This window comes from Canis lupus, chromosome 30 (genome assembly GCF_003254725.2).
Source record: "Canis lupus dingo isolate Sandy chromosome 30, ASM325472v2, whole genome shotgun sequence".
Taxonomy (NCBI): domain Eukaryota; kingdom Metazoa; phylum Chordata; class Mammalia; order Carnivora; family Canidae; genus Canis; species Canis lupus.
In genome coordinates, this window is record NC_064272.1 from 25020471 (window position 1) to 25048095 (window position 27625).

The 27625-nt window shown below is 44.7% G+C and overlaps 1 protein-coding gene and 1 long non-coding RNA gene across 2 annotated transcripts; one reads left to right on the forward strand and one right to left on the reverse strand.

Annotated features, from left to right (window-relative positions):
* Positions 1-13280: 13280 nt before the first annotated feature.
* LOC125754024 (uncharacterized) lies at positions 13281-16555 on the reverse strand. Its single transcript, XR_007407255.1, has 2 exons — positions 13912-16555; positions 13281-13501 (listed from the first exon to the last, which is right to left on the reverse strand). It is a non-coding gene; the product is annotated as an uncharacterized LOC125754024 (long non-coding RNA).
* A 131-nt stretch (positions 16556-16686) lies between these two features.
* Positions 16687-19872, forward strand: FOXB1 (forkhead box B1). The gene is made up of 2 exons (XM_035708675.2): positions 16687-17057; positions 17349-19872. The coding sequence occupies exon 2, from the start codon at positions 17405-17407 to the stop codon at positions 18380-18382; it is 978 nt and encodes a 325-aa protein (XP_035564568.1). The 5' UTR covers positions 16687-17057; positions 17349-17404; the 3' UTR covers positions 18383-19872.
* Positions 19873-27625: the final 7753 nt, after the last annotated feature.

Sequence of the window (27625 nt, forward strand, 5' to 3'; positions counted from 1 at the left end):
TTAGCCAGCCAGCCAGCCAATACAGAAGGTCTATAGTTTTAGGTTCTAGAAAACAAGAATATAAGTAAAACACAGTTTTATTTTTAGAAATCTTACAATCTAAAAATAAAACCATTATATTTAACATTCATGGTATGTATGTTTTATACAAAATACTATTTGCATATGTGAACTTATTTAATTCTTTCAACAATCCTATGATGTGGACTGCATCATTAATTCCATTTCACAAAGAGGAAACTGATAAACAGAGAGGCCAAATAAACTGCCCAGTTAGTAAATGGCAAAGGTAAAATTTGAACCCAGGGAGGCTGACACTAAAGCTATGCTGCTCAGTATGGTAGCCACTAACCACTCGTGGGCACTGAGCACCTTTAATGTGGTTAGTCTGAATTGAGACATGTTGTAAGTGTAAAATACACTTCAGATTTCAAAATCTTAGTGTGAAGAAAGAATGTAGGACACCTGGGTGGCACAATGGTTGAGCGACTGCCTTCGGCTTGGGGCATGATCCTGGGGTTCCAGAATCGAGTCCCACATCAGGCTCCCTGTACGAAGCCTGCTTCTACGAGGCCTAAATCTCTGCCTCTCTCCTTCTATGTCTCTCATGAATAAATAAATAAAATCTTTTTTTTAAAAGAATGTAAAACAATACATTAGTAATTTTAATATTGGTTACATGTAGAAATGATAATATTTCAAAATAAACTGGATTCAAATATATTACTGAATTAAGCCTCTTTTGTCTTTTAGAATATGCTACAAGAACATTCAAAATTACATACGTAGCTTACATTATAATTCTATTAGATAGCACTGCTGTGAATTGGCTGTCTCAGCCGATTCTGAGAATTTGGCTATCGTATTCTACAGTTTGGTGACAGAATTAAGAGCAATTATGAGATGGTACTTGGGTTGTGAAATAGAATTATGGACAAAATATTATGGGGTTATAAAAAGAAAATCACCTATTCTGACCAGTGATGAAGAACCCAGGAAAGATGTTTTAGAGAAGGCCTCTGGCCTAGTACAGTCATCGTGTCTCATATTTGCATATCATGGTACGTTTCACAAAGTGATTTCCTATAAATGAATGCATTTCCTGCACACACATGTGCACACACACACACACACACACACACACAGAGTGAAATAGGCAGGGCAGATATTATTGTTCCTCTTTTACAAGTAGAAACTGAGTCTGAAAGATAAAGTCATTTGCCCAAATTTACCCTGCCAGTAAGTAGCAGAGTTGAGAGTTTAACTCAGGTCTTTTGAGTCCAAGATCAGAGAATTTTCCACCAGATCATGAGTTCTTTGAGGTGACCTAGAAACAATTTTGAAGATAAAGAGAAAAATTATATGGGAGATAGGGTGGAGTCAGTCATATACTAGAACTAGCTTTTACACAGTTAACAAAAGCCAATGGTGCTTATCCCTTTCTAAGATGTTAAGTTATGCTTGAAATCAGCCATAGTACAAGCATTTACACTATAGAAATCAGCAAATACTACAAATGAAGGCTTTCTTCCATCAAGAACCAGCTTCCTGGACTGCCTGGGTGGCTCAGCAGTTTAGCACTGCCTTCAGCCCAGGGTGTGGTCCTGGTACCTGGGATAGAGTCCCACGTCAGGCTCCCTTCTTGGAATGGAGCCTGCTTCTCCCTCTGCCTGTGTCTGTACCTCTCTCTCTCTCTGTGTGTGTCTCTCATGAATAAATAAATAAAATCTTAAAAAAAAAAAAAAAAAGAACCAGCTTCCTAAAACACCACTGAATGGAGAATAGTGGCTATAGTGGCCAGTAGCTCTAAGTGGGAAGAACCTTTTAACACTCTAGCCGTCACTAGCCATGTAAGCTTAGGAAAATCCTCTAACCTCTCTGGGTTAGCACTTTCAACTATGAACAGGAACATTTCAATTTTAACTATAAGACAAAAGTCAAGTCTCAAACTTGGCAAGCTGAGAGCCTGAAGCTCCTATGGAATATGGAGTTCTCCTAAGTTGTCTCCCATGCTTTGTTTCCTTATCTCTAAAACAAGAGTGATAGCAGAGCCTATCCTAAAGGCACTTGTTTATCAGAGTCATATTTCTAGATATTTACCATATTGGAAATTAAAATGGAGAAAAATTTTAAATATCCGTTCATTCATTTTAATATAATATAATAAATCCATTACATGTTGATATGAATTTTAATGAAAAATAACTATATTTGCTAAAATAAAAAATTAATCAGAATAGTATCATTCTTTCATATTTTTCCAAATCTGTTTAATGTCTGCCTAATAGAGCACAACTAGATTCTCATGTTTGTTTCTATATTCAATCTGTTTCCAAAAGCACACGCCGGGGATCCCTGGGTGGCTCAGTGGTTTAGCGTCTGCCTTTGGCCCAGGGCGCGATCCTGGAGTCCCGGGATCAAGTCCCACGTCAGGCTCCCGGCATGGGCCTGCTTCTCCCTCCTCCTGTGTCTCTGCCTCTCTCTCTCTCTATGTCTATCATAAAATAAATAAATCTTTAAAAAAAAATAAAATGACTTAAAAAAAAAAAAAGCACATGCCATGATGCCTGGGAAACTCCACTGTATACTAGTGAATGATTAAGAGTGGAAGAGGTAAATAACGTCTTAGTATTAATATGAAGATGATCTGAATCTCACGGAACCTATGTAAAGTTGTCAGAGAACCTCACAGTTCCAGAACTATACTTTCAGAACTGCTGCCCTAACATCAAGCACTCAGTGGCTAGTAGGCATTCTATTCATAGATTCCATTCTCTGATGAGTTACTGAGGGTCAAATGACAGAATGTATTTCTTTAAAGATTTTGATATCATGAAGAGCTTCCGATATGGAGAAACCAAATCCTAAAAAGTTGGTGTCTATTCTTGAGTATGTATTTTCTTTCACCAATTGAAATTTAAAGTCTTGAAATGAATTTATCAGAGCTGTGCCTTGCTAATTAATGGCCTAGGGCTGAATTTGTCCTCAGAAATGCTTATGGAAGGAAGAAAAGGAAGGAGGAATAAAAGGAAGGAAAGAAGGAATGGAGGGAGGTTGGGAGGGAAGCTGCCTAACTTCTAAGATTTCTTAAAGGCTTAGGGATATGCTGATGGAGATGTTACTTTAGCTCCTTATCCTAAGACTGGCAGGCTCTAGAAGCTTTGATAAGTATCTCTACAAGTGTGCACCAGAGAAGGAAATGAAATTCCTTGGGCCCCAAAGCCCAAGAACCTCCCAAATGGAGGGCACCTGGGTGGCTCAGTCAGCTAAGCACCTGGACTCTTGATCTCAGCTCAGGTCATGATCTCAGGATCTCAGGGTTATAAGATGGAGCCCCACTATGGGCTCCCTGCTGGGTGTGGAGCATGCTTAGGATTCTCTTTCCCTCTTCATCTGCCCTTCTTCTCCCTCCATTCCTGATTGCACCATGCTCTCTCTCTCTCTCTACTAAGAAAAAAGGACCAATTTGGTTCCTGCTAGTGAGGAGAAGCAGAAAGAATAGGCAAGATTTTCAGCGTGAAAGCTGCTCTGAGTCTTATGACAATAGGAAAAGGATTTTAATATGACCCCTTTAAAACTTAACTCAAACAGGCTTAAGGGAAAAGAAAAAGTATTAGTTTAGTTCACAAAAAGTCCAGGGCTCACATAGAGAGAGAGGGTTCTCTCTTCTCCTCCTCTTCCTTTTCTTCTCTCTCTTTTACTTCCATGCCACAGACTCTGCTCTTGCTTTTGTCCCAGAAGCTCCTAGAGACAGTTCTTAACTGTCTCAAGGGAAAGCTCTTTCCCAGTAGCCCGCATAAAGTCCTGATTTGTCCATGCGTACAAGAGGATAACAGGTACTGAATTTAATTGAATTGGCAGTGATCTAAAATTATTTCCGACTGCTATAAGCCCATTGTTTTGAACTTCATTGGGCATATTACAATACAAAGAATGTCCATTTATAGACTGCTATAAATCAATCTATCCAAGGTATCTACCCAAGGCAATTAATCAGCATGTCACAAACATGATTAGCAAAATTTGTTAGGAAGGTTGTTGGCCTGTTCACCTTCTGGTCTAGCAGAACAGAGGCAATATATACGTATTTATATATATTGTGTACACAAGTACACTGTGCTTTGAAAGAAAACATATTTCCTTTTTCATTAAAACTTACTGTGTTGGACAATCATAAGATGTTTCTTAGAGTCTGGCCTCTGCAATATATTAAAGCCACTGGGAATAGAGATTTTCTCTTGCAAGCTGAAGTATCACAATGGCATTTTATAGCCTTGTTTGACAACATCAGTTTGGGTTTATCAAGTCTGGCTCATTTTGAAAATTATTTCACATGGAGTTTCACATTTTAAAGGGAGAATGAAGGGGGAGAGGAAGAACAATCCTTTAATAAGAAAAATTAAATTCAGCTAATTAGGAGAAAAATGTTTGTAATCCAGCTCTATACATTTAGCAAAAAATTAAAAAAAAAAAAAAGCAAACCAGCTGCAAAGCAATAAGGGACATCTATTTCAAATCCACACCACCAGCTGCTGCTTCAAGGGTCTGGTAAAACCTAGCTCTTGTCTAACTCTACTTCTTTTATTTCTAGAGACATACAGGCTTTTTTGAACTTGGAGGGTGATTTTATAAAGAGTGCTGTTTTATTTACTCTCAATTAATCATGCTCAACTGTAAACAAAGTGTCTGTTTTAGTTCTGCTGACAATTATCCACTTGTCAGCATCTCCCTCAAGTACCTTCAGCATCTGGCTCCCGAAGAGAAACCTCTACATCAAAATGAATGTCTCAGTGAACTCTGGAATTCATCTGTTTCTTTAGCCCATAAGCACTCAGGATTCTACCTAACAAATGTCACGGAAGCACCTTGATGAAGATGTGTACCATCAAACCATAAAGGGTTTCTCAGGACTTCTTTCATTCTCCTATGTTTGCTTTGGCAAAAAGAAGAAAATGATTACAACTTGGGAATCTTGAAGGAGTTACTTTTACGAGGCACACGATGACAGCTCCAGAAGTGGCTGAGAAATCTGTCCCTCCATTAGTAACATTCCACTAGATCAACAGAACCAAACTGTGCTGTAATTGGTGGTAATTTATATGAGGAATGCATATGAGTTTTGCTGTGGTTTTACAAAGATTTTGAAGTAGCAAGACTTTATTCACTGCCCAAATAACTCTTTTATTTTGAAACACTTCTTTCATTTAAAACATGTAGAGAATATAGGATAAAGTCGCTGCCAACACCATTAATATTTCACTAACGACAAACTGTTGGAAAGGCAAAACAAATGTTACATTTGGTGATCTGTTGAGAGAAAACTACTAGTATGTCTCCTGGAACTTTCTTTGGAGAAGAGAGCCCAGAAATTTAAAATTTAAACTGAACATCCATGCTATATCCATTCTTTCATTCACAAGAAACTAGAGAAATCATATAAACCACTGAGGGTGGGGTGGGGGGAGGCGGTACTGGGGGCTCCGACAAACCAGTCCTCTGGGGGAACATATGGGTTATTTACCAAGATTTTACACCCACTTACACCCACTTCAAATCGCTTGGCATCACTCCCTCCAAGTTGGATTCCTGAGGAAAGAGTGGTGGCAAGCCAGGGAGGATGTAAACCAAGAGAAACCAGGCGCCCAGCACGCTCAGGCCAGGGTCCAGATCGATCGAAATGGCTCAGAGCCGACGTCAAATCCAGAAAAAGTAACCTCCTCAGCGAGGGAAACTGAGAACCAGGACTTGGAGACCTGCTCAGCCAGGGCCCCAGATCGCTTACGGAACCAGCTAAAGGGGCCCGTGCGGTGCAGGTGGGGGGGGGTGGTGGTGGTTAGGAAAGGGGTCGGCTTCTCTCCTTTCCAACAAAAGCTGATCAATCTAACCGCACGTAATTGATTTTAATGAGTAGAGGAGTTTCCTTCGCATTAACAACTGCCCCAGGTCATCAGTCTGCGCAGCGGCGACTCCCTATGCAGATCTCCACGTTTCTTTGCGGGCCAGCCTGTCGCGACCTGGGTGCCCAGAACGCCAACTGGCTTTTGGGCTCTAAAAGAGCAGGGGGGGTGGGGGGGTTGAAGAACCGTGATCCTAGCCGGACTGCCGCCCCGCTTCACCTGGTAATTTATGCACAATTAATTGAGATATCTTTTATACTTGATGTGTTGCAAAATTAATGCCTAATTTATGTAATTAGTCAATTAACTCTAATTCTAGCATATGTTCCCAATGCCCAGAAGGTGTTCTGTTTCCCAGGTACTTATTTTGATGTCACGAAATGCAACTAATTAATTTTACATGCATATTAATTTGGGATCTCTTTAGCAGTTCCCTTTGTGCAAGTAATTTTAATATTTGTCTTTCTAACCTTTGGGGATAGGGTGGGGGAGGTGCAGGTAGGTGTGAGCGGCACGTGGACACCAACCTGGATGATGCCTGAGGTCGAGGGCAGGATGCTCAGGCAAAGCCTGGGGGAGGGGGGGAGCGGGGGCCTGGGTGCTGCACTCAGCAAGCCCTTGGAATGTTGCGGATGCTGACCCTACCAGGAGCATTTCGCTCACGCCTTTGGTAAACAGAGAGCCTCAGGGCCTGGAGGCGGAGGCTCCTAGGCGCGCTGACCGTAACGTCCCGGGCGCTGCAGCATCCCGGGTCAAATCTCTCCACGCCCAGTCAGCTGCACTCCCGCGAACGAGCGAGAGGCTTTTCCCCACCCCACCCCCCCGACTCCCTGCAGGAAGAATTCAGATTTCCAGGTCGGTCCTTGGAGGCTGTTCGGCGGTCTCGGCCCTTGCATCCTGCTACCCGAGTTCGCGGAGCCAGAGCGCCTGCGCTTCCCGAAGCTGCAGGGCGGAGGGAGGGAGGAACCGCGCCTGCATCTCCGGCTTTTGCAAGCAGCCATCTGTCCTCTTCTGGCTGGGAGCGAAGACCAAGCAGGGCGAAAGTTTACTTTCCAAGTTATTGGGTGGCACATTAAAACTTTTATCCTTTTCGGACAAATTAATGAGCAATTTAATTAATAAAATCAGAGAGTAGTGTAAGTGCTATGATAATGAAGTTAAATGAGTGCACAGTAAAATATTCACTAATCCAGCGCATTGCCAAATACCCCCTTAATTCTGCTTAACACTAAAAGGGTTTTGAGCACCATAATGAGATTCCTCTGTCTGCTAATTAATTGACACGCTCCTGAATATTCATATGAGCTAGCACCAATACGTTCCTAATTGCACCGTGGAATAGATCTCAGAGGAAAGTAAATCGCCATAGACTTAATTAAAATAATGTATTCCAGATCCAGGACGGGAAAAGATGAGACATTTGCCTCCGAGCGCGCTAAGAAAGTGGCACCTGGTTGGAGGGGAGAGATATCAAACGTTGGTGCCCAGCCTGAAATAAGCGGCGTGGGACGCGCAGAAAGGACGTTCCGCTTCTGAAAACAGCAGCTACGCTGGGTCCAGACCCCGCGGCTCCGGAGGCCTTGGCTCCCAGGAGCACCCGTGCTGGGCCGCCCTCCGCGCGGTGGCCCGCCCGCAGGAGGGGGCTGATGGGGCAGAGGCTAGGGCCCTGACTCCGAGCCAGCGTCCACTCTTCCCCGCCTGCGGTCCCCCGGGCTGGTCCGAAATGCTGTTTGCAGAGGCGCGCGGTCGGGAAGTTCCCCGGGAAAACTTTTCCCAGGGGTGGTCCCAACTCTCCCAACCCAAATTGCGATCTTGGAGAAGTAACTGGCACTTCTAAGTTGAGGAGGGGCGATGGCTCCGGGGAGAACACCGGGATCCTGCGGCCGCTGTCCTCTCTCCCGGATCCGCTTCTACGTGGAGCGCCCCGGTCCCCAAGCCCGCGCCGCGGAGTTCCTGGGTGCATCCTCCCTTTCTTCGCGAACCCGGGGCGGGGGGCGGGGGCGGGGGTGGAGGGTGGGGGGGCTTATCCCGGCCGAGCATCCCTCCTCGGGTAGGAGGGGCAGCAGAATCGGGCTGCGGACTCTACATCTGGGCTTGACGGCAGACCCATTCTCACCAGAGTCACGCAAGTGAAATAAACTCTCATTCCTTGGAAAGGCGAGATTTCCAGCCCCCCCCTCCGCCCCCGCCCTCCTTCTTTTAGGGGAAAAAAAAAATCACCACAGGTTAGAAACTAAAAAGAGTTTATTTGAAGACATACAAATGCATATTTATTATACACATGTAGGCATTAACAATGTAAATTACACCGCCAGCAGTTGCTGGTTGTTTATTCATTAGATCTTTAGAAAATCTACATTGCCTCCAGTCAGCGGGATGATAATGTGAAATACACAAGCAGTTTACATAACCAACTTCGAAGCAGAGCTCCGCGCTCAGTGATTGGGAGTCATCAACAGGTCGCGGGGATCCGGACGCGAAACCCTAAGTAGCTAATAATTACCGAAGATCTGGGGCGCCAGCTCCCTCAGTCCTTTTGAAAAGGGGCGAAGGACGTGGGATGTGGGAACAGGGAAGGATCTGAATAGCTACGTATGGTTCACCTATTTTACCCTGTTTGTATGTATTTTTTGGGGGGGTGGGGTTCTTTGTTTTTTGCAATTAAAGAAAAATAAGGAAGAAGAGGATGAACAGATGGAACCGAAAGATCAGTAGCCTCCCCAAACTCCGGGTAACCCGGTAATCCAGTCAAAGACTATGGATTCAAACTGTTTTGGGGAGAGTGTGTGAAGTGAGAGGTGAAAGGTTTTCTTTACTGCTGGTGGGGTAAGAAAAGGACGCCTACCTCAGTTAAGGAAAACTTTCTGCTCCACCAATCAAATCGCGATTGCCCCATAAACAAATGGTTATCACTCCAAAGAAAATCACCTGCTGGATCACCCTTTTGGGAATTAGTAAGTGCTCCGTAGTTCTGGATTTACCAAAAAAAAAATAAAAAAGAGAGAGAGAGAGAGAGACGGAGAAGAACTTAAGAGAAAAACTGCAGTGCAGATGTAATATTTACATGTATAAATATTTCTATAAAAATATATATTTCCAAAGTTCTTTTCCAATAAAAATATTAAATAAATGACAGAGAAGTGAAGACTTCTTGCTAGGGTCGCTGTTGTTGGGGGTAGGTAGTGAATAATGCCGACTGCAATTTCAAGTGCCAGTGTCTAAGAACTGCACCAATGCTATCTATGAATAGTCGACTTAATGATTTATCCCACTCTCCTGAGCCACCCACTTACCACGGCCTACCACTACACAGCTAAGGTGTGTGGCTGATGGGGTGGGGGTGGGGATGTTTGAGTTTTCTGTTTCTTTCCTCCCTCCCTTTCTTTCTTCTTTCGAGTGGGCCGGCTGGGTACATAGGAAATGCACTGCCGATCCTGGACACTGCATTGCTGAGAAGGCAGCTAGTTTGCGGACCTAAAAATCTGGTGTCCATACTGCTGTGAAAATTAAAACCAGAGTTTCTGAAAGAAGAGATGAGGGTAGAGAGGGAGAGAAAAGAGGGAAAGAGAAAGCGAAATAGAGGATGCAGAGGAGGGTAGATCTATTTCTGGGGTGTCGGTAAGCCCTCGGGGCAATCTGGTTTCCCCTACATCTTGCAGTACACAGCTACCCGCCAAGAGTGAGCAAACGGAGTACCCGAAGTAGGGGCAGTGCTGAGGAAGAGGGTGTGCGGCTGGGGGTCGGCACCCCGCGCTGGACCCGCGAAGCAAAGCCCTTGTCCAGGTGAGACCCGCCTGAGCGAAAGACCCGGCTGCCCGGGGGCCGCGAGCGTCTGCAGCGGTGCAAGCCCCGCCTCTTAGCCATTCCTAACTGGGGGAGGCCAGTAAGGGATCAGCCTCTTTCTTTCTTTTCTTTCTTTCTTTCTCAAACCCGCTTTGTGGGTGGCAGCTCAGCGGGGGATGCATGGAGACAAAAAACAAAAAGCCCAAACAGAGAGAGAGACGGAGAGAGAGAGGGAAAGGGGGAGAGAGAGAGAGAAGAAAGAGAACAGAGAGACAGAACAGAGAAGGGGGGAGGATAGAGATAGAGACAGAGAAATCAAAAGTTTTAACCTTCCCCGGAACACAGAGAATTATTATTATCTAAAGGCTGTTGTAGTCTTCAGCGAAATCTGCTTCTGCCATTAAGAAAACACATACTGCACACATCCACAGGGTTAAGCTCTCCTCCTCGTCAGCCTGAACAAACAAAGCAGAAGCGCGGGGTTTTAAGGCTGGAGACCTACAGGTTATCTGGTTTCAAAACAAATTAACAGGAAAATGCACCAACAAATATTATGGATGCAAAATATTCTTCATTTCAGATATTTTGTAGTTCCCCCCAGGATCGATTTCTCTCAAATTTATGAGTAAAGTGTATTTAGTCTCCTACACAGGATTCATATTCTACTGCAAACAAGATCTTATTTTTTTCTGGATAACGCATGCAAAGGAGGATAAAGTTTTCCTACTATTGGAAGCTTTAAAACACTTCACAAAGTTAAACATCGCCTTCGTGTTTCTGCTTTCCTAAAATTCCTCCCCCCCAAAAAACAAACAAACAAAAAAAACATTTTAAGAATACCTAGCCAGAAATACTGGTGCCCCCCCCCATATCTGAGCAAACAAGTAATTCCCGACAAAGAAAATTAATATGAAAAGTATAGGGTGATTTTTCTCCCCCTTCCCCCTTAAAAAAAAAAAAAAGACCCTTTGCTCCACCCCGCTATTAAACAAAACACAATACCTTTTTCTGGGTGGTACTGCACAGAAGTTGATTCAGTTTTGACAATGTTGTTTAGCTATCATTTGCTATTTTGAATGAATGGGAGCAATCCCCCCTTTTACAACATTTGTTTCCTATTATGGAGAGGTGCAGCAGTTGAGGGCAGACATGTGAAAGTGGCTGTTTGATTCTCTTTTTCATCCCCCTGACCCTGCTTTTGTCCCTCCTCACCCTGGGAATGTCACGCCTCGCTACTTCACTTTGAGATGCTCGAGAAAGTGGCTTTGTTATTCCCTTTTAGACATACACGAAATTGTTCTCATTCCCCCCGCTGTAAAAGATACTTCACATCAGGACTCGGTTCACAAGTGCAATGCAATTTGGCTTAGTCCAACCTTTGTTCTGCTTGTACAAATGAGCGAACAGTGCACACATTATACAGTTGATCTACTGCTGTCTTAACCCCAGAGTTAGGGGCTGGGAGAAAAGCAAGTTAATCCCTTCAATACCAAGGTGGCTTTAGCAATATTTCCTCCAATAATAATAATAGATTTGAATTGCTTCTTCTATTTCACACAGTGCAGAGCAAAACTTATGGGGAGGGTTTAGCAGTAACAACAAAAATCCTTCCACCAACGTTTTGCAAATAACTTTCTAAACAAATACATTTGTAGGTTTGGTAATGCCCAATTTAAAGCTATGCAATTGTTTGTGCAAAGGAGGGATTGGATTTAGAAACTCTGGCTTTAAAGACTTAAAACCTCAGAGCAAGCAAAGACCAAATGGTATTTAGCAAACTGATTCCAAAGAGAAGGCATCGTGACCAGCAGGGCAAGAGTTGTTTTCACAGGCATTGAAATTGCCTGCTCACTCTGGGTGGGGGTTGGCACTTCTTGGGGATGGAGGTCAAGGAGGACCGGCACCTAATGCTGGCAACTGTTTGTTTTGTGCTTGAGGTGGAGGGAAAACTAAGCCTTCTATACTCTCCAAACTGCAGCTGCTACTTTGGAAATACTTCTAAAATGTGTGTGGTGTTGCCACTTCCTTTCTCCCAACCCCAAGGAAAACAGATTTTAATTCCAGGTGCCACCAGTCATAGCCAGAGGCCCTGCCCACAGCCAAGCGGTGGGGAATAAGGATGGGACACCTCTGAATTTGAGCCTCCCAGAGTGGATGAGAGTAAAGGGTGGGCAGGAGGTGGAGATTCTTGCCTTTCTTAGAACCCAAGCAAGAATGGCAGAAGGGAAAGAACTGATTTTAAGAAATGGACTCCTCATCAAAAGTTTATTTTCAACCTCCTTGTTATGAGTTAAGGTCTAAGCCTCCGGGAGCCAGTCACCAACCAATGTAATACATAGCTCCAAAGTTCCCTGGCTGACATCCTACTATTTGGAAAAATCCGTGTGTTCCTTTGGCTTCCTAGTGGGGGGGCGGCGAGTGCTGGGGGGGCAGGTAGAGGCCCTGATTAAGAACTAGGGAGGGTCCTTCCACTGCGGGTTGAGAGAGAGAGGGCAAGTCCTTCCACTCCTGGTTGGCACTGGAGCACAAAGTGTGTCCCCTCCTCCACCTCTTTTCCTTGGGCATTTTGATTTCCCATCAGATTCAGTGGATGTGGCCAGGCAGTGCTGGCTCAGACTCCCAGGGCAGTCATGGAAAAGTCATGGCCAGTAGGTTTCCCCACCGCACCTCCCAACTGGGTAAAGATCTCTTCCGCCCAAGAACCCGCAAGACCATGTCCCATGGCCCCAGCCAAGTCACCTCACTAAGTGGGTTCCCTCTGGGGAATCTAGAACACTAGGGCTGGGCTGGGCCAGGTGAAGGTGCTGGCGGTGGAAGCGCACAGATTCTAAGGACAGTCTCCAGGACACTCAGAACGACAATTTTTAAAAATTGACAGCTGACAGGCCGAGGGAGTTTGTTTTACCGCTGAATACCCCGGGAACAAAATCCTTTTGAAAGGAAAGCTAAGTCGTTTCACGCCACCAAAGTGCAGATTTGGTGAAGAATGACTGATGGGAGGGACAAAGCGGCGCGGTGAGTTAGCGCGGGTTCCCAGAGTGCGGAAAACTTGGGCAAACGCGGGAGGCGGCCTGGAAAGGTGGGGCGGCTGGGAGGAGGCCCTAAAACCTACCATCCCTACTGCGCTCGCCAGAAGACTTTCCCCCACCTAGGGCATTTCCTAGCCCGTTTGGTAGAGAAAATGGAAAGGGGATGGATAGGGCAAGAGAAGTGAGGGCCAGGAGTGCGGTAAGAAAGGAGGAGAGAGAGACAGGGGTGGAGAACACAAGAAGGAGGGAACGACTCTTGAGGGAGAGTGGAGGAAGAGAAGAGCCAAACTAAGTTTAGCCCCCAAACGCTCCAGGCAGCCGGGAGTTCGCTTTCCAAGTCGGGAAGACGGGTATTGTTTTTGGCGCCTAGGAAACCTTCGGAAGCTGCCGGGTACTTTCCCTCCACCTCCCATCGGTGTTTGGTAAATATTAACAAACCAGGGCGCGTTACTCTCTGGAGTGTGGACAGAGGGGCTGGCCCGGCTCAGGATGGTTTTCCTCTCCTAGCGCCCCAGCTCCCTAACCCCAGCCCCACCGTTCACGCACACATACACCTGCTTGACAACAGAAGGAATCAAAATCAATATTGTATTTGTCACCCCTCTGTCTCCTTTTTACTCCCTCAGCAGCTCGGGTGCCACTGAAGCGAATTGTGGATTTATGGAGGGAAATTAGCATAAATTATTACGAAATCTGTAGCCGTGTGTGGTCCAGCTTGTGGGAAAAGAGGCTATTGCGAACTCTCCAAGCAGAAAGGTGGTCGGTGGTGGGCTCTGCGGAGGCGATGAATGGCTATTGCATGAAAGAGATTTCCATTTGGTTTGCACATGGGTATAATTGACTTATGTGTATTTTATACAGTTTTCCCAACAACTCCCTAAGCCTCAGAGTCGGATGTGCCCCCTCCCCAGAGTCTCTGTTTGCTTTGGGTTCTGTACAATAGACTCTGATGCACTTTTCAAGATTTCTGGAAAGTGCTCCTTCCCTCCTCTTCTTCATAATACCAGTCTTAAAACGCTGTAAATGGCATGCAAATCCCCTCCCCCTTCTCCCAGGCTCTTCAGTAGGATCTGAAATAGAATTTTGTACTAAAGTACCTATTTTAAATGTGCATCTCACAGCTCCTCACCCTACCCAAGACAAACTTGTGCTATTAGGTTCGATTTCCTTAATTAACCCTGGGAATGAGCAATATGCCTCACCTCCCATCCTCACCCTAGCCAAACTTTGAAGATTCCTTGGACACGAATTCCTACTTGTATCCTCACATGTCTCAGACTTGATGGTGACAACTTTCCCTGGGGAGATGGACAAAGATTTATTTCAACTTAGATTTTTTTTTTAACCCAAATGCTTCCACTCTTAGAATTTAGTTAATCTTCTGTTTACTCCAAGCAATGATTTCGACAGCCATACAAAGGCCCTTTGCAAGGCAACAAAATGCCAGTTGTTAAAACAAGAAAACATTTCTCTCTCTCCCCATCCCCCACCCTTAAAAAGAGTGCGAACACACCCCGTAGAAAAGAATCCTCCTGGCTGTCACTGGGGGAACAGAGATCTTTCTCTCCTTTCGTGACATATCCCAAATCTGACCGCTCTTAATATTTTATTTATGTTTCTATATATCAGTATGCACACTTTTGCTGAGAAGACCCTAAACAATCCTTGGGGGCTTCAATGCTGATACCTTTCCTTCCTGGGAGCACTCCTGCCTCTGCCACAGGAGCACCCTCAGTTTTGTACCTCCGAGGCCAGTTGCCTTCTGAAGCAGGAAAGCTGTGAACCAATGCCTTTTCATCTGGAAAACACAAGCCCTTGCTACTACTATTTTTCATCAGGGGTCCCTTAGGCTCCAGGTCTCCCCAATTCCTTCCATCCCTGGACTCCCAAGCCGAACTGGGCTGCCCCCAAATAACACCCCAAAACGCCGAACCTCGTTAGCTAAAGCACGCACAGCTCAGGCAAGTACTGCTGCCCCCGGCCAAAGCTCGGCAGAGGTACCACCTGAATCCAACTGGTTTATCTGCAGAGGGTTTATCTGCCCTTCTCAAGCCATGCCCCCAGAGACAGGTCAGCGATCCGCCTCCACCCCTCGAACCCACCTCCTCCTCCTGGTTATTTTTTTCCGAATTAAGAAGGTGACATTATTCTTTTCTTCAAGCACTTCTGTTAATATTGAAAAACGTGTGCTTGCATCTCAAGCGAGGCAGCCCAGACGCGAGAGCCATTTCAATATTAATGAAATTGTTTAATCTCCTAAATTCATCGTGTTTAAGTTACGTTTTGGTGAGTTATTGACCACCTCCGAAACTGTGGTTAACAGAGGGGTGTGTGTGTGTGTGTGCACGTGTGCTGAAAGATTTTTATGCTAACTCTAAACAGCTCTACTAACAATGCTCTAATATCACTAAAAGTGTCCAAACTTCACACCCAGAACTCTCCCACCACCGCCACTACCATCACCTCCTCCTCCTGAAGAAAAAACAAAAAAAGTTCTTACATTTCCGGATTGAAGATGATTCAGTGTGGGCTGTAGAGATTGAGTTATTAACAATGAGGTAAAAGGAATTTCTTTTAGAAACCATAAAGGTCAGAGAATGTGCAGAAATCAGTGGGAACTCCTAGTGTCTATTCCAGCGTGAGTGTTCACTGGCAGGGTCGACTCACTATTTCATAGCAATATGATGATGATGATGATGCCGCCGCCGCCTCCGCCACCGTTGCCGCTGCCACCGCCTCCCACGACGACGACGATGATAATAATAATGATAATAAGAATAATTCATTGAATCTCCGGAGACTAATCCGAACCAAAGGGAGCCTACTGCTGGCACCAGGCAGGGGGACCCTAGGCACATCCCCACTCTCTCCTTTCTCCCTCAAAGGAAAACACTTCGGTTCTTCCGAGTCTAGAAGGTGCTGCTGTTTTAGTGGGTCTGTAGGCAGCGTTTGATGGGCTCTCTAAACCCTAACTATGTTCTTTCTATTGTGGTGGTGGTGGTGGTGGTGGTGGTGGTGGTGGTGGTGGTGGTGATGGAGGGAGTGATAGAGAAGGGGAGAAAGTTCCGGCTGTAAAATGCAAACTTCCATGCAATGCCTAACTCCTAAAGTTTCAAACCACCTGGGGTAAGCATGAGACCCTGCCATTTATCTGGTGATAAAGTGTGTCAAACAAACTCAGGCCCTCCCCCAGATCCACACACTGTCTGCCCCAACAACCCCAGAGCCTTCATCCTGTGTCTAATTAAATTCCTAGAGGACTTTTAGAGTGAAGACCCTGCCTATTCGCTCAGAGAGACTTTTTTTCCCTTTAATTTGGCCAATACATTTAGAAAATGGGCTTTTTACAAGTGGCTGTCCGATTATATTTTTGTAAGTATTTTTTAGACCCCATCACGTAAAGGATACACACCTACTGTGTAAAGCTATGGCAGCAGCCTAGGAAGGTCAAATCAAACTTTGACCTGCCTCTTGGAGGGCTAGGGGGAAGGGTGTATTTTCATTATAATAACCCATGCAACCAGCCCTGTATTGCCAAGCGCAGGAAAAGGGTCTGCTTCAGGGGCAAGCCGTGCCTTAAGTTAGCTAACAATACAAACCCGATACAATGCAGAGGAAACAGAATACCCCAGCCAAGCAATTTCCATGTCAAACATCATCTGCGCGGCAGCTCGGTCTGTGAACGTGAGTGGTCGCCTGAATCCCTGCTCCGCGGCCGCCACCTCCTCATACCTCCACACCGCGCACCCCGGCCGGCGTCCCGCTCACCACCGGTGGCCGAGGCTCTTCCCCCTCGCCCAGGCTTGAGCTGGAAGTGATTCCTATTGGCCAAGGTGTCCATGTAAATAGGTGTGAAAGAAACCAGAGCTGGCCAGGCTCTCCCCTCTCGCTCAGTCCCCTCCCTCTGCAGCCCCCGCTCCCCCTCCTCTTCCTCCTCCTCCCAAGGCGATTGTCATATGATAGCTAAGAAGTGGCACATTAATGAAGCGCCGCTACAGGGGTCTTTTCTGCTCCTGTCACCGCTTAAAACTATCAGATGGTTCGAGGGAGGACATGGAGGCAGCCACCTAGCTCAGCGGAGCCGCGGAGCCCACAGCAGCGCCCTCCGGAGCCCCGAGGCCGCCGCTGCTGCCGTCTGCGCCCGGACTCCGCAGCCGAGCGCGGCCGCCCGGGGATCTCACGGCCAGGAGCGCGGCGGACTGGTCGGCTCCCGGCGCTGCGGGGCTGAGCTGGGAGGCTCAAGACGAGCGGAGCCCCGGCGAGACCGGACGCGGCAACGCGCACTGGGAGGGACCCGAGGGTGCCGTGCCATCCCGGATGCGGACGCACAACTTGGAGCAACTTTAAGGTGAGCTCTCTAGTGGCACCCCTGCCCCAGCCCCGCGCCAGGTCCAGCTGACTTCCATGCTTCCCTCGCGCCGCGTACCGGCTTCCCTTCCCGCGCCCCCGTGGCCGCACCCAACTCTACGCTCAAAGTTGCCAGCGAGGAGCGCGGCGCGGGCGCGGGCTGACCCCGCGCTGCAGCCCCTGCCCACCACGTCTGGTCTGGGCTCGGCCTGGCTGACCTCGCGGTGTCTGTCTGTGCATCCATGCCCTCTCCTTCCCATTATCCACCGCCCCCCCCCCAACCCCTGTGCAGATCCTAGCCGCCGCCGGCCCGCGCGGACCCAGAGCGAGAAGGGGGCAAACAAGAAGATGCCTCGGCCCGGCCGCAACACGTACAGCGACCAAAAGCCGCCCTACTCGTATATCTCGCTGACCGCCATGGCCATCCAGAGCTCGCCCGAGAAGATGCTGCCGCTGAGCGAGATCTACAAGTTCATCATGGACCGCTTCCCCTACTACCGGGAGAACACGCAGCGCTGGCAAAACAGCCTGCGCCACAACCTCTCCTTCAACGACTGCTTCATCAAGATCCCGCGGCGGCCAGACCAGCCCGGCAAGGGCAGCTTCTGGGCGCTGCATCCCAGCTGCGGGGACATGTTCGAGAACGGCAGCTTCCTGCGGCGCCGCAAGCGCTTCAAGGTGCTCAAGTCCGACCACCTGGCGCCCAGCAAGCCCGCCGACGCCGCGCAGTACCTGCAGCAGCAGGCCAAGCTGCGCCTCAGCGCGCTTGCGGCCTCCGGCACGCACCTGCCACAGATGCCCGCCGCCGCCTACAATCTGGGCGGCGTGGCGCAGCCCTCGGGCTTCAAGCACCCCTTTGCCATCGAGAATATCATCGCTCGCGAGTACAAGATGCCCGGGGGGCTGGCCTTCTCCGCCATGCAGCCCGTGCCCGCCGCCTACCCGCTCCCCAACCAGTTGACTACCATGAGCAGCTCGCTGGGTACTGGCTGGCCGCACGTGTACGGTTCCGCGGGCATGATCGATTCGGCCACCCCTATCTCCATGGCTAGTGGCGATTACAGCGCCTACGGCGTGCCCCTGAAGCCGCTGTGCCACGCAGCAGGCCAGACGCTGCCCGCAATCCCTGTGCCCATCAAGCCCACACCGGCCGCAGTGCCCGCCCTGCCCGCGTTGCCTGCGCCCATCCCCACCTTGCTCTCGAACTCGCCGCCCTCGCTCAGCCCCACGTCCTCGCAAACAGCCACCAGCCAAAGCAGCCCCGCCACTCCCAGTGAAACGCTCACCAGCCCGGCCTCCGCCTTGCACTCGGTGGCGGTGCACTGACCCGCAGCAGCCGGAGCCCCCTCTTGTTCCCCTCCCCGCCAGCTTCCTCGCCTTCCCCGCTTCCCAGTCCTGCCCTTCCCCACCTAGGACCGCCGCCCTAACTTGTCCATTTCACCTGCGGCCAACCCTCTCTCCCCCCGCCACGAGAACTCTGTTTGGACCCAGGAGACAAAACACAAACTTGCAGATGGCCTGGAGGCGCGTGGGAGCTGCCCTCGCCTCCACAAGAGGGGCAGACAGGGGGCACCTGAGACCAGCCCTCCGATCCCCGGGGCCCCCCGACACCCCCCTCCCATTTAAGAGGCAGGGGACTGGGGAAATCCTGCCTCCCGCCTGCGCGGAGAGGAGCGCGTCTTCCCTCGGCTGGGATCGGCGGGTCCCCGGACTCCGCGCAGTGAGTTCCACGACAAGAGAACCCGTCTCAGAGGTTTCCTCGAACAGATCTTCCCTGAGGGCTGCAGCCGCACGGCGGAGGGCCGGATCTCCTTTACGCCTTGGAAATCTGCCGGGAAAAGGGACCACTAATCTTCCTACCCCGCTCGCCTCCGCCCATCCGGCAGGGGCTGGGCGGACCACAGCTTCCCGGAGTAGCGGCCCTGCCTCCCCAGCTTCTGCGGAGTTTTGTTTTGGGTTTTGTTTCCTGCCAGAGGCTCCAGGCACTGGGAGCTAGGGGAGAGGCTGCCAAACTGAGAAGGGGACGCTCGTCCTCAACACGAGCAAAACAAAACTAAAAGTAACCTTGCAGTATTGTTTACAAAGGCGCCCGGTAAAATGTAAACAGTGAACTTGAATCTGTATTGCTTGGCGGGCGAGCGGGCAAAGCCCACTTTACAAGTACCTGTTGTAATGTGAATGTTTACTCTTCATTTCTGGCCAGGTTTAGGGGAGGGATGGGGGGATGGGAAAGTTAATTGGGATGTTAACTTTCCGACTACTTAGAGACCTTTTAGCTATTTATTTTATTGTTGGAAGGAAAGAAAAAAAAAAAAGAAAATGAAAATGAAATTAGCCCAAACTAAGAAAGCATCAAGGGCAACCCGAGAACTTAGATAGCTGACTGGTAACGTGAAGGAGATGTCACCGGATAGGTCTCCCATGGACAAGTCTTTCTGTTTGCCACAAGAACTTTCCCAAGAAGCTAAAGGGCTGCAAAGAGATGTAAATGCTTGTGAATAGGAATGATTATACACTGTGTAAAATGCACTTTTGTTTGCTATATTCCTTTAGAGTCTTAGGTAATTTGCTGGAAAACGAACTGTTGTTCTGGTGTGACCTGCTTAAGTTAAAAAAAAAAAAAGTTGTAGTGTCATCAGGGCTGTAAAATTTTTACCTTTCATTTTTCTCCTTCTCTGTTCAAAATTAGCATGGCATTTTAAATATTGATGTTCTTGTTCCCAGCATGCCTGTTTTAAGACAAAGAATTTTAAAAAGGTGTCTACATTAAATTATGAATCTAGTCCAAATAATATTTTCTCATTAAAATATGTAAATCCAAATTTTAGTTTTGTGTGTTTTTGAAGAGTTGCTGCAAACAGTATCTTTACAAAAGATAGATGTAGTACTTCTCTAATATGCTTTTTATAATATGTTGTCTGAATAGTTTGTCTTTTTAATATTTCTAAAATAGTCACATCTCCTCTTACGCACTTACAGATTGGGGAAGAAATTATTCAAATGGACTCCTGAATCAGAGGGAAAGAGGAAACTATTTCTAGAATAGATCAGACGCTGAAAAACTGTCACTAGAAAAATGAAATACTCTCTATGTATTTTTGTCTATCTGAAAAGTTACATTTTACAAAATATACTGAATGTAAGGCTTATGTGGAAACCAGGTAGAGGCTATATGGAGACACAAAAAGTAAAAACAGACTTGTTTATTCAGTGCTCATATTCTGATGTACCTTATTTTAGAATATTCATTTCCTTGTTCCTTTAAATTACTTCAGTTGTGGAAATTTTCCTTTTCAGGAGTTACCTAGAAGTTCACCTTGCATGTCAAGAAACCTGTTCACTTTGAATAGAACAGATTTCTTTTCACTCCTTCATGTAGGAAAATAATGCTCGATGAATTTATTTTAGGCAAGAAAATGAAGTTAATTTAAATGCTTAACTCTAAGTATTTGCTTTTCTTCAGATTTTTGGAGAGAATTACAATTTGCCAGGAATTTATGGCATAAGGCCAACTGAAACTTTACTGAAGGGGTCATGATATTTCCAGAGTGAGGTGTGTGTTCAACTAATGAAGTTACAAGACAAAGAAAAACTTAAATGGTGATTAACACTTTACTGTGTAATATGATTAAACAAAGACCTTTGCGCAGTACAGAGAAACCCACACAAAAATCATGATCACTATAACTCCATAAGGAGACTCCTTAGCACCTGCGACCCTTACATATTTAGAGGGTTATCTGGAAAAAAAATTAGGATTAATGCAAAGGGTAATTAATCCTGTTGTGAGCATTTTTTAAAAGGAAGGATCCCACACACAGCCCAAAAAAAAAAAAAAAGTGGAAAATAAATGAATCATTGGACTGATTAAAATGCATGAAGCTACTAAAGCTCGTCAGACAGGGGACAACTAAACTCATTCATCAAGCCCAATTCACAATTATATCAACAAGATCAGCAAAAGAAAGCCTGGAAAACTTATCCACCCTGAGCTATGAAACTCTTGAAACTTTGTTCTCAACAAGAAATCATCTATATTAAAAGAAATTAAATACATTGTCATTACTTCCTGCGAAATAAAATTAAAGCCATTTCTGGAATATTCTAATCTCATTGAATTTACTAACACTGAATTCAAACTGGGAATGAAGGAAACATAAAGGGCTAACACGAGCCTTAAAAATTGTATAAATTACCAGCTTAGATAATCAGGTAAAATATTTGTCCTATAATAGGCAGTAGAATGCATATGTATAAATATACACATACATACATTTAATAAATGTGGGTAAGTAAGATGCAGATCCTATTTCTGATTTTTAGCAAAGGAGTGATTTTCAACTCACTATCTGAAAATGTTCTTTTCAGCTAGTAAGCTCGTCATGGTATACTGCAAAGAATGAAATAACTTGGGCATTGTGAGCCCTCTTTTCACAACTGCAGACATCTTTTCTCAAAGTTGAATGAGTAAAGTAAAAAATCCACTGATGATATTTTGACCTTGATCAGAAATCCAAAGGCAATCCCAAACAACCGTCTCCACCCTGCTCCATCCCCAGCTTTGAGACTTGCGCCCTGTTTAGCTGAAGTGCCCCCACAAACAAGGAAGTTTATAACTATGATACCTTCAATGGCTCTCTTTGTCATGTTAAATCTTTTCACCTGGCTCAAGTCCAAAGTCAATACACACAGCTTTAAAATAAAACTGGAAGAGACAACATTATGCAGTGAGATATATATTGGGGTCTTATCCAGAAGACCGAGTTAACGTCTATTTTCTATTTTGCAAACGTGGGCCTTTTTTTAAATTAGGCTTTTGATTTGGAAACTTGGCTGTCCTGTTACTTTTGGTTTTTAACATGATTCTGTACTCAATTGTGTTTTTAAATGGCTTTCTCTGTGATTGGGGAAATGCTTGCACAATGGATGAATTTTGTGCACTTTCTCAAGAGAGAAGCTGCAGAAGTTCTCACTGTTGCTGTTGCCTGAGTGGGGATTTTGAGAAGCCTGGAGACTAACAGGAGCAATGCTAGTAAACGATCCTTAGAATGGTTTAAATATTATACCAGTGAGTTTAATTCCTTTAAAATAGACAAGAGCGTTAGCGTATTGGAAGCATAAATCTGGCCAGGTACTCGAGTGGGGTGAAGCTGAAGGGTGGGTGGGAGGAAGAAGCCAATGGAGCGCCGAAAACAGGTTTTACTTGAGTGTATGCATGGTTGGGGTGGGGGCATGGTTTATACATTTACCAATAGAAACTCTCTTTCTTAAAGGTATCCATCTAAGAAATGAAATGGACCAGGATCTGTTCTCAAATTCTTAATATAAATGTCAATTAATTTTTTTCCCTGAAGCCACATATGCACTGAGACACTCAAACAAAAACAAAACAAAAACAACCCAACCCACCGGCTGTGAAGCCTCAAAGGGGATGCATTTGTTTCGTTTAAACTAACAACAAATTATCTAATTAATATGTTTCAATTACAGCATGAAAGGCACAGCCCCTGGACCGCCCGCCGTGGGGGCACAATAGCCCCAGAGCCCACTCTAGGAATTTACAATAACTTCACATCTGTTTCTTTATTTTCCACTTTTTGAGTCTAAAACTCCTCTCAAGATCACTTCAAACCACAGCCTGAGTTATGAAATATGTCCCAGTGTTAAAGGGGGATGAAACTTTGCCCACGGATGCTTCATTTGCAAGCAAAAAAGTGAAAGCCCATTGAAGAGCATTAAACAAATATATTAGAATTCTGTCACTTTATGCAATTGAGTAGATCAAATGAAGGGTCCCGGCCACTTCATTCACTCTCATTCACTCGAATAGAAAATGCAAAGAATAGCAACCCGAGACTGGGCCACCGATGTAGATTTAGCTCCTTTTTACTGGGAGACAAAAAGGCTGAATTTTCACAAACACATTGCTGACTCGGGGACTAGGAAACCGGCACTGGAACCCCTTTGGAATTTAAATTCATTTTATCTTCCTCTCTCTTTGCGGGGATCTGTTTGCACTACAGTGCAAGATGCAGCAGGCATCCTCTGGCTTCTGAAAAAATGGGGGAGGGGAAGAAAGTGAGTGGGGGTGGCAATGTGGGCCTCAGGATTCCCAAGAAGCTCTTTGGTGATCAACTAACACTCAGGTCTGAGGTAACTCTTTAAATAAATCTTTATTTACATCAATATAAGCATTATTATATCACATACATCTCCCAAGTCTCCTACTTCCTTGCTTGGCATGGATTACATAAAACTGCTTGTTTTCAAAGACTAGAATTGCATCTGGGTCAACTATTTATTTCCTTCCTTCCTTCCTTCCTTCCTTCCTTCCTTCCTTCCTTCCTTCCTTCCTTCCTTCCTTCCTTCCTTTCAACTAATATCTGGTCAGTGATGTCACGACAGATTTGAAAGCAGAGCTGTCAACCTCACCTGGTCAATTCTCTGTCACTGTTTTTCACTCTCTCCCCCCTCCTCCTTCTGAAACTACTCTATCTGAACACCATGATGGTAAACTTGTGTAAAAATCAAGAAAAGAGATACTCTTTGGTTAGAATTTCCAAGTCAGAATCCTCCTACATTTTCCTTTCCCATTCTCGGATAAAAAACAAAAACAGTAAGACAATAAAACAACCCCGGCCCCCAAATCGAGCTACATGTGTCAGTGGTAATTGAGATAATCTTGTGGCAATACTTCTATCCTGTATGTTCTATGACTGACATTTTTGTTCTGGTCTTTATAGACTTTTACATGTCAACATCTTAGAAAGCTTACAGTACTGTTGAAAGCTGCTTCCAGAAGCAAAGCAGGGCACAGAAAAGCAGCAGACCTCTCAGCTTTCAAGGTGTGATTACAGAGGAATGAACCAGTTTTTCTCAAATTTGAAGTCTAAATGAGATCTGATCTGAAGGAGAAATTATTTGGAGGGTTTTCTATGCATTTCAAAATTTTACCTGGTACTTATCCCAGGAACATCAAAACCTTGAACACTTTTCAATTTAGCTTCTAGATCTGTAAGGTCAAATTTAAGTGATTCTTCATTTAATTTGTGGCATTGGTATGTGGAACTGGGGATGGAAGGTGGCTCAGACCTACAGATATAAAAAAGATACTGAAGAAATAGTTGTTTTATAACCATAAGCTAACAAACTCACTGGAACTAATAGTAAAGTAATCAGAAATTATCCGTGAAAAATTGTAGCTGGCTAAATAAAACTTTCCTTGGAAGATGTTCTTGATAGAAAATTTCAAGAATATATGGACAAAGGGTTCTTCTTTGCAGGCAGCCTCCTTTTGCCAGTGTCTGCAAATAACTGATGTCAAATCAGTTGCAAGCTTTTGAAGGAACAAACTGGGAGCATTAATTAGAGCAGATTAAGCTCACAGATAAAAAGCATTCTTTAAGTATCTGTTGTTTAGAGGCACTGTGGTTCTGATTCATGCTTTGCAGTCTGTATATTTTTATTTACTCAGTTAATTTCTTCCCCAGAGTGCTCCCTGTTGACTGGGTTACTAAGGTATACAGTATAGAAAGAGTTGTTGGTTTGCAGAAATAAATGTTTTCAAATTCTGCTTTTGCTATAGAGTTCTCTCCCCTCCTTCCTGAAATACAATGTATTGGTCTGATGATTTCAACACAGCAACATAGAGAGAAACTGTTCAATAAAGGATCTGAATTTTGTGCCACTTAGAGGAAGCTTAGTATTTATTAAGTAGTATCTAGAGCATTTTGCATTAATTAGAGCAGCTCCTTGGAGAGACATTACAGCCAAGAATGGTTTCACACAACAGGAAAACTCTGAGCATCTGGACTCCCCCACTAGACCTGCTACAGTGAAACACAGAGCAGCAAATGTCTGGCTCACTTGGAAATACCAACACATATTTTATTTATTTACCTACGTTTGATAGACTGAAATCCTATATCTAAAACAATAAAAACGATCATTGGAAAGTTCCTCATCACCCTGGGTACCATGATATTTATGTCAACTACAAAAACAACAACAAATGTGACATAATGGTCTGTCTCAAGATACCTAGCATGATTTCATACTGAAGAAAAACTGATGAATGACTACCCAACCCTCCCATGTTCCATGTAATAGACTGAATCAAACATTTCTGTGACTGCCTGGAAGATACTAACAGTTCTCATCCTTGTGGTGAGTGTTGGTGGATAGGGAGAGGGCACGCAGAACAGGCAAGGATGAAATTTTATGACTATCAGATTAGTCCAGATCGTGTATATGCAATGCTTCCTGTTCCTGACACAAAACAATTAACTGAATGAATAGGAGTTCTGAAAATAGTCCCGTTAGTTTAGCTTAGGTAAAAACCCTATGCCTTTGTTCTAGGCGTCAGTAAATGAGAGTATTGACTATAGCTTCAGCTGTGATACTCAGGTTGTACAATTAAAACATGTGAAATGCATTTAAATTTATTTGTGGCTTTAATAAAGGAACCCTTTCCATAAAACAAGAAAATGAAAATGATTAACTTTGACACAGAAATATAAACAGCAATTTGATTAATTATATTGCTAATTATTCTTTGCTGTGTAGCCAAACATTATCCAATTCTTAAAATGACAGATGCTGAATAAATCATATAAAATAATTACTTGGAATTTCACTGCAGTGAGAAATGGTGGAGTTTATGGAGAGATTTTTATGCATTTCTAAATATATAATTGGTTTGGTTCTGTTCTATTCCATTTAGAAACCTACTTTTTACTGTAAAAATACTACAACTATATTAATGTTTTTTCCTGTATTTTTCTGATGCTATTTTAAAATAATTTCTCCTTTCAATATTTTCTGTAATTATGAGTAGACTAATTTGTATATCTTTCTTTTCCCCAACATTATATCATAAGCATTTACCATGTTTTCACAACATAATTTTCACAAGCATCCATGTTAATATTTGTATAGTATACCAGTGGAATGAAAGACTAAATGCCTAAATGGGGCATTCTGAATGTTTTTAGGTTTCGTTTGTTTGCTTTTGCCAATACAAAGATTGTTGTGGGGAACATCTTTCACAACTAATGAAGCACTATTTCCCATGATGTAAAATACATTTGTGCTATTATATGGACTTCCAAAACAGCTCCCTTACAAATTCAATAATATAATTTAACTTAGGATTTCAGCTTTATTATTGGCCCCATCCCTATTTGTTCTCTATCTGGAACCCCGAGCAATATTGACTCAACTTGGAATCAAAAGACACTGAATGTTAAGAGTTGGAAGGTCCTGAGAAATTCCAGGTAAGCCAATTCTTTTATCTCACTCATTTGGTGAGTAAGTGTAATCTTACTCACTCATTTGGTGAATCCCACTGATACATTTCTTTTATCTACATCCAAATAATTTAACAGTACCAAAGTCAGGTTCTGAAAATAAAACAGAAGTTCAGTCTTAAATGCCAAATGCCACTGAAAATCAGAAATCAAGAAAGTACTGAAATTGTCAAAATGAAGACTTATCTGATAATGTAGGCTCGCATCATTTTAAGGCAGTTTACACAGCCTAACAAGCTGCCAACTTTTTAAGTGGGGGCGCTGGGTAGTTTGTGTAACAAGAGGGAAGGGTCATTGCTAAGTCCCAGGTCTAAAGATCAAGAGAGCTACCACCATCAATATGAATCATTTCTTAACTTCTTGATACTGTCCCTAAAACCGAGAGCAAATAGTCTTCCAGACTTCCACAAGTCTAGAGGGTCCAGGTCCACAGCAGGTGTGAATATGTAATTTCTTAGTTGCTTTGACATGGCCAATTCTCAAGATGGGAGATAGCACGAGTGGGCCAGGGAAGGAGGTCGGGGGGAATTTCATAGGCATTTCATTTTGCCCATTCTTATATAATATTTTCATGTCTGATTTCCCCACTCTAGGTTCTTGGGATCTTAATTATTTTTAACAAATTTGTTTTTAACTGTGTCAGACATGATACAGGTGCTGAACAGGTACTTGTCAATGGAACAACATCCAGGTAGCCTGGAGCAGACTCAGAAAGAAGAATAAATGAAACTCGTGGTTACACCTGAAATCACTCTCCTGAATTGGAATAAGCGTCTTTTGATGGGGGGGGGGGGGAAATCTTGGAACCAAAGGAATTTGTTCACAATTACTTTTCCATAGTCTCTCAACCATCATTCCCAGAGCTGATCAATCCTACCCTGTTTAACTCACTTGACACAAAGAGGAGAGATACAGGAAGAGAGAAAAAGGAAGGCAGAGAGAAAGCAGACAAACTGGATGAAAATTTGATGTCTTTGTTAGCATGGTTCTTTAAACAGGTCCCCCAGGACATCTTAACACATGTCCTTTTAATTCAGTTCAAGCCAATTCAACTCAGTCTGATTAAATCCAATTACTAAGCATCACCTGCATAAACAAGATCTTGCAAGAAAATATTTTGGTCAGAAGATCTGAGTTTGAGTCCTAGTTTTATCACTTTTTACCTAAATGGTCCTGAGCAATCTCCTTAACTCTCAGTTAACTGTCTCTTGTGGAGAATAAGGGTTCACTCAAAGGCTTGTCTCAATGATCAAGTGGAGCA

What these genes read in the sequence shown, in the direction of transcription:
- FOXB1 (XM_035708675.2), top strand. Translation starts at nt 17,405, where the DNA reads ATGCCTCGGCCCGGCCGCAACACGTACAGCGACCAAAAGCCGCCCTAC.